This window comes from Cricetulus griseus, assembly GCF_003668045.3.
Source record: "Cricetulus griseus strain 17A/GY chromosome 1 unlocalized genomic scaffold, alternate assembly CriGri-PICRH-1.0 chr1_1, whole genome shotgun sequence".
Taxonomy (NCBI): Eukaryota; Metazoa; Chordata; class Mammalia; order Rodentia; family Cricetidae; genus Cricetulus; species Cricetulus griseus.
Genome location: NW_023276807.1, coordinates 188,682,124 through 188,689,553, shown reverse-complemented (window position 1 = coordinate 188,689,553; position 7,430 = coordinate 188,682,124). Strand labels below are relative to the sequence as shown.

General features: G+C 41.8%; 1 protein-coding gene across 15 annotated transcripts in view; it reads left to right on the top strand.

The window, feature by feature from the left end:
* Positions 1 to 30: 30 nt before the first annotated feature.
* Pbrm1 (polybromo 1) overlaps positions 31 to 7,430 on the top strand; it is a 95,663-nt gene continuing 88,263 nt past the window's right edge. For 5 of the 15 annotated variants that reach the window (XM_035452579.1, XM_035452583.1, XM_035452578.1 and 2 more), the window contains exons 1-2: positions 5,381 to 5,400; positions 6,506 to 6,658. In XM_035452579.1, the coding sequence (XP_035308470.1) occupies positions 5,398 to 5,400; positions 6,506 to 6,658 (156 nt within the window). In that variant the 5' untranslated portion in view covers positions 5,381 to 5,397. Of the gene's footprint in view, positions 184 to 3,802; positions 3,943 to 4,168; positions 5,401 to 6,505; positions 6,659 to 7,430 lie in introns of those variants that run through there. The other 10 variants (XM_035452573.1, XM_035452576.1, XM_035452575.1 and 7 more) reach the window with 7 other exon arrangements.

Sequence of the window (7,430 nt, the reverse complement as noted above, 5' to 3'; positions counted from 1 at the left end):
ATCGCTTGGCGGCCACGGGTTGGATTTACGGCAGCACTGGGAGGGGTGAGGGCGGTAAGGGCGGCGGGTGCCGGAGCGACGGCAGCGGCCGCGGCCAGAGGAGCAATAGCAGCCGTGGCGGCCACGGGGCGGGGCGCGGCGGTCAGGGACCGCGGCCGGGGCTGCAAGCGGCGGAGCGGCGCGGTAAGCCGGGCCCGGGGCGGGCGGGGCCGCCTCCTCGGCCAGCTGCCGGGCCTTTGTGTCGGCCCGGGCGGCTGGAGCCGCGGCGGAGGCCCGCCCCGCGGTGCGGACGCGCTGGTCGGGCTGGGCGCGGGGCGGGGCACGGCAGCGGGCCTCGGAACAGGCCCAGCAGCCTGGCCGCACCTGCCGGTCGGGACAAAGGCAGATCAGGGCCCGAAACTCCCCGCGCTGCTCTTTCCCGCCCGTCGCCGGGCGGCTTCAAAGCTGTCAACGTTTCCTTTAGCCCCCAGAACCAGTGACAGGTCGGGCAAACTTCTTTTCCTCCGCCTCTCAAGGCCTCCTTTTTTTTGTGTCTTGTGCGTTTGGCAAAAACTCTCCCTAATGAGTTTTTGGTTTTTTTATTGTGTTTTGTTTTGTTTTGTTTAATTCTCTTTCCGTGTGATTGCCCAAACTGAATATTTTCGTCGGTGAGACATTTATTTAGATGTTTGGTACTTCAGCTTCTCATCTACAACGTCACGACGAATCGGGGATTTTTAAACTGTATTTTCTGGTTTTAAAAGTATTTTCCGCCTCAAAGTTTTTTACTTTCTGAAAAAGAAGTGTCTTGCTATTAAAAGAAAATAATTCTGATTTGAAAGAGGAGGTAAAAGTACAAAATTCCTGGAAAACAAATGACAAATACACAATAGAGTGGATATAGAGATTCTAGGAATAAATGTAGAAGTGTATGTTGGTTCAAGCCATCTTAATCTAAACTTCTCAAAAATGACTTTACAGCCAGGCACAGTAGAATACACATGTTGTTCCAGCCCTTAGGAGGTCGAGGCAGGAGGATGGCAAGTTTCAGTCCAGCTTAGGTTACATAGTGAGACCAGAAAAAAAAAGTGGTTCGAAGTATCTTTCTCCCCTCATTTAGTAGTCCCTTTCCCAAATATAATTCAGAAGCATGTTTGATTTGGTATAGAGATTAAAGAATATAGCTTTTGCTTTAGTAGTTTTTAAGATCCCCAATGAAAGATTAGAAAGTATCCTCTTTTATCTTTAACCTGACCTTATTTTGTTGCCAGGTTGACTTTAGGCTTATGTTCTCCTGCCTCCTCCTCTTGAATGCTGCGCTTACAGGCATGTGCCACTACTGGACAGTAAGGGGAGTGAGGAATAGTGTATTTTGAAGAAATGTTTGGGATCAAAACAAATGTGTATATGTAAAGGCACCAGTGGGAATGGAAGAATTGACGACTTTTACATTAGAGTATAAAACATAGCTCAAATAATAGTGCTTTGCCAAACTTCCCAAGATAAGTAAATTATATATCTGTACAATAGACCATTATTAGGACATCAAACATCATGAAGAATGCTGACTTGGTAACCTTCTGTAAGTTAGAACACAGTTGCAGAATATATGGTTTTTATTACTTTGTTTATGGAAAAGATAGTTGGGTTGGGTTGGAGTTCAGTTGGTAGGATGCTTGTCTGGTATATGTGTGAAGCACTAGGTTCAGTTCCTCAACTGCATAAAATTGGGCATGGTGGCATCTGATTGTAATCCGAGCATTTAGCATGCTGAGGCAGGAGTCGAAGACATTAGGGTCCTGAGTTCAACATTTGTTAGGAATGTATGAAACCCTGTTGCAAAGAAAGAAAGAAACCAACAAAAGAAAACTGAGGCATAAATATTAAAGGCTTGAATGACACTACAGGGTGGTTTCCTGTAGGAAGTATGATTATAATTACTTGCTTATTCTGGTTTTTGAGTCATCTTCTTAACCAAGATCTTTTTGTTTTAAGTGTGTTTATTATAATACTAAGTATTACTAAAAATCCAGAATACTAAAAGGTAGTAAGTTGTCAGATATTTGGCTATACTAGCTACTTGCACAGTTACACATTTTTAAGTACTCTTTTTAAATTTATTTTGTATATGTGTGGATGTGTTTATAGATAGTGGCTAGAAGTCCTGGCATTGTCTTCCTCTATTGCTTTCCTTTTTTTTTTTTTATTTTTTTTTTTTTTCAAGACAGGGTTTTTCTGTGGCTTTGGAGGCTGTCCTGGAACTAGCTCTTGTAGACCAGGCTGGTCTTGAACTCACAGAGATCCACTTGTCTCTATCTCCTGAATGCTGGGATCAAAGGTGTGCAATACCACCACCTGGCTTGCTTTCCACTTTTTTTTATGTTGAGGTCTATTCATTTTTATTTTATGCCTCCATGTATGTCTGTGCACCATGTGTGTGCCTGGTGCCTGAAGAAACTAGAAGAGGGTCCCCTGGAACTGGATGGCTATAGCTCTCATGTAGGCACTAGAAATCTAATCCAAGTCCTCTAGAAGATTAGCCAATGCTCTTAACCTCTGAGCCATTTCTCCAGGGCTTAATTTTTAAGACAGGGTCTCTCATTAGACCTGGAGCCTGCTGATTTGGCTAGCTGTCAGCAAAACCTAGTGATCCTCCTGTCTTTACTCCTCTCACATTCTCTCAGTGCTGGGGTCACAGGTCCTGACAGCTGTTCCTAATTTACATGTGGGTGCTGGTAATCTGAACTTGGGCCCTCGTGCTTGCATGACAGGCACTTTGACTTTGCTATTTCCCCAGACTGCTCAAGTATTTATTGTTCACTGGAAGCGTCCACAGGCATTGTAAGACTCTTGGATTTTTTACTGTAAATAAGGCCATCCTAACATCTAGAAGCAAACTCTAGAATTTTTTATTTTCTGCTTATAAATAAATAATGAAGTGATGCTTAGAGACTGTTTTTAAATAACACAAACTTTTGCTTTAAACATCTCACACATTTTCAGTACATTTATTTTGTTTCCAGCACTTTTATAGGATGGGGCTACAAAAATAAAGAGGACTCAGTTCTTGTGCCTAGGAAACTCAAGAAATTTCAAAGTATTTAATCTATGTCTTTTCTTCACTGTCAAAGGGTGTAGGTGCGCTTTACTGTTTTCTTTTTTTGTTTGTTTTGTTTTGAGATGACCTTGAACTTCTTATGCTTCTGCTTCCTCAGTGCTTGTATTACATGTGTACTCCACCATGCCCAATTCCATGTGGTGCTGGGGATTGAACATTGGGCCTCCCACCTGCTAAGCAACCGCTCTTCCGACTTAGCTATTTACCCGGTCCTTGTTTTTATTTAAAGATGAAGAAATAGATCTGAGAAGTTGTGATTTGGATAGTATCAAACTGTTAGAGGTGGAAGGTCTGGGACTCTTGAATGCAGATCCATTATTTCTTCCACACTGCATGTATACTTTGAATAAGAAATGTATACTTTGAATAAGAAAATTTGAAAACCATCCTTCCCATGCATCTTTTTCTTGTCTTTTGAAAGTGCATTAATGATTTAAGGATTTTGGCTATTATATCATCTAAAACTACAACATACTAAGTATTAATAATTTACATTTTTTGTCATTTGCTTTCCAGTGCATTATAAAAAGCAGTAATTTTGAACTAAAGTAATTGAAGACTTTGTAAAGCCCTGATAAACTTAAATGTTGTGTCTTTCCAGTGCAGATAGAACTTTTGGAAAGAAATGTTTTTCTCTGACTCTTGGGGGGAGGGAGGAAGAATTTGTAGAGTTTGCTCTCATGAGCCATTCTTGGTCTATTCCAGCTTGCCAACACTTGGGGTCACATGTGAGCCTCCCACATGTGTTCACTCTCCATCCCAGCTCTGTGATTGAACTCTGCTCTTATTGACTAGGGGGCACTTGGGCAGGCATGCTTCATTCCTGGAATTGACAGTCATTTCATGTGAGTAAAGGTGAAACTCAGTGAGACATTTCTAAGCATGTGAAAGCATTTGGTTTTTAAATGGAAGAAACTTGTCAGGTGCACCTGGGAACTGATATGTCTGTTTCTTTTTCTTTAGCAACTCTATTCGAATGTTACGTTTTCTGTCTGTTTGTACTCATTTATACTCTTATTTCCCCTTTCTCTGCCTTGTTCTTCTCTTTCAGTTCTGAATAAACTAACTGAATAAGCACTTAATAAAACCCTACCTTCTCTCACTGGCTTCATTTGGCCTTCAGACATAATGAGGAGATTGGCTTTTCGAGGCGCTGGTTGTGCTCTGGTAAAGCTGGTAAATTACTGATCATCTTCACCCTTTTCTCTTTCTGTCATTCTCTCCCTCTCCCTTCCAACCTTCTGAAGTTTTGTAATTCTTCCTATCTGAATCCCTCCTGTGTTTATCAGTGTTTCCAAGGATTAGTGCTTAATTTCATTAACTTGTGGAGTTGTGGCCAGGTGTCAGTCTTTTATAAAGTAAACAACAACAGAACCTGGGTATTTGGGGCCCAACTTTGTAAAAACTTTTAACCACTTTTAGTCAATTTCAAACTAATATTCTTGGTAACAAACCAAAGCCTACAGGATGGAACATGATCACTGTAGATTGTTTTAAACAGTATGTGGACTTTAGCTCAAAGCAACAGATAGGAGACCCTTTTGTTTTTTAATTGCTTAAGGGAGTTTTTTGTTTTGTTTTGTTCTTACTTTCTGTTTCCTGGAGGTCCCCAATTTTTCTCTCTGTAGTACTGGCACCCAGTGCTCTACTATTCTTTTTTGTTTAGCTGCTAGTGTCTGAATTTCCTGAAATCAAATGTTGAGTGAAACTGGGTCTGCTGTAACTTTTAGCTTTAGAAAAGTTCTTTGTAATTACAGTGCACCATTTGCTACTGCTGTTAAAGTATATAACCATTGTAGGACTTCCTGGGTCTATACCCTTTAACTGTAGTAAGTTATTCCAGTGGTTGCATTTCTTACATTATAGCCAAATGTGTATATTGTAAAGTTATGTTAAGAATAGTTTCTTTTCTTTTTTTATTTGAGACACTATGTAGCCCTAGCTGGCCTACAACTCAATATCCAAGGCTGGCCTTGAGCTCACAGAGATCTGTCGGCTTCTACCTTGCTTCTCAAGTGCTGGGATTAAAGGCATGCACCACCATGCCCAGCAAAGAATAGCGTCTTATGAGGGCTAGGGAGATATCTTAGTGGGTAAAGTACAAACGTGAGGACCTGCATTTAGATCCCTAGCACATACCTAAAAGTCATGTGTGGTGGTAGTGTCCATAGCCCCTCACTGGAGGGGCAGAGACAGGTAGGTCTCAGGCACTCACTGATCAGGCATTCTCCAAGTTTAATGAACAGCACTTTTTCAAAGAAAAATGGACAGTGTTAAAGGAAGACATCTGATATTAACCTATGGTGAGTGCACACACACCCATTTCTCATTTTTTCTGGATTAGAGATGGCTTTCTTATCATGTGTGAGGCCTACATTAAGTCCCTAGTACTGCAAAGAACAGTAAGAAATACCAAAAGCCAGCTAACAAAAACCATTGTCAGCCTAAAGCCAAGAGCAAATGTTTATGTGCTTTCCAAATGTCCACACAGTAGCTAAGAGCCCATATATATAACATGTTCTTCTAGATCATCTAGTGAAGCTTAAAACTGTTTTCACAGTCTGTGAGTATAGTGTACATTGGGACAGAGCACAAATTGCTAGTTCTCTCCAGATATAGCAAAAATTACATTCACAGGGGTATTTTTTTCCTCCATTTTTAAATTTAAATTAGAAACAAGATTGTTTTACATGTCATACCCAGTTCCCTCTCCCTCCCCATCACAGGGGTATTTTTTATGAATTCTGCTTTAAGTGGAGAATTCATTTCTAGGATACTTGTACAGTGCTGGAAAGTTTACTGCTTCACCCCCTTTTGCATCACCCCGTTTGACTGGCCTTAGGTACTGCTTCTTAGTTTTGTTTTCCACACTATGGCCCACTTAGGTAATGGGTATAATTATAAGAAATACAGGGGACTGGAGAGATGGCTCAGTGGTTAAGAATGCTGGCTGCTCTTCCTGAGGATCTAGGTTAATTTCCCAGCACCTTCTTGGCAGCTCACAACCAGTTGCACATCTGATGGCCTCTGGCATCAGGCACACATGTGATACACAGATACATAACACACATATACATCAAAAATAAAAAAAGGAAAATAAAAAAAAAGGAAGCCCCATTCCAGGAAATCTGGGGCAAAAAGTGGTTGAGTAATTTAGAATTATTGACATATAAATGTGTATACTTACGCCAAATTTGTCCTATCAGAGTTTGATAATGTAGCACTCTGATAATTAAAAGGCTAATTGCATTGAAGTCCAGGACTTAGCAAAAGAATGTAGAGCTAGTTAAATCCCTCTGGAATAAACTATCTTAAATGAACCAGAAGTTTCATGGTATATACCTAGCTGAGAGTTTGTTGACATTGTTGAAGATTAAACATAAGCACTTGGCTAATTGTTTCTTGTAGAAGAAGTTGGATTCCATGGGTTCCAAGAGAAGAAGAGCTACCTCCCCTTCCAGCAGTGTCAGTGGAGACTTTGACGATGGGCACCATTCTGTGCCTACACCAGGCCCAAGCAGGAAAAGGAGAAGACTGTCTAATCTTCCAACTGTGGATCCTGTGAGTAACTAAGGCTTCGTGGTTTCTGCCATTTCCCATGGTTTGCCTATACTTCCTTCTTTGAAGCAGTTGAGCTGCATAGCTTTCTTTTCCATTTGGTTTATTTCTCTTATGAAAAGTATACTTAGTCACAAGTCTTCTTTTTTAATTTTTTTTTTGTTTTATAGAAACAAGCTTCTTTTACATGTCAATCCCAGTTCCCTCTCCCTCCCTTCACTTCCCCCCTCCCAATCCCAACCCCTTCCAAGAGGGGGGTCTTCAAAGTCTGTCATATCATTAGGAGCAGGGCCTAGGCCCTCCCCCATGTGTCTAGGCTGAGAGAGTATCCCTCCATGTGGAGAGGGCTCCCAAAGTCCATTGGTGTACTAGGGATGAATACTGATCCACTACCAGAGGCCCCACAGATTGCCCAGACCTCCAAACTGACATCCTCGCTCAAGGGGTCTGGAACAGTCCTATGCTGGTTTCCCAGCTATCAGTCTGGGGTCCATGAGTAACCCCTTGTTCAGGTCAGGTGTCCCTGCGTAGCCATAAGTCTTAACAGTAATAGTGTAATGTAATAAGATATCCCACTCCGCCTGCACGTGTTGCATTGACCACACCCATTTAGGCGTGGTCACAGGTTCAGATGGGGGGGTAGGTCTGAGTCCCGGACCCGAGCTCGCTGTCTCTTGGTTCTGGGTAGGGTCACTGAAAGCAGCTTGGGTATGGGATATGTAAGTGACTTCTCCCTGAATAAAATTTACCCTTATTTAACTAAATCCCATGCTTC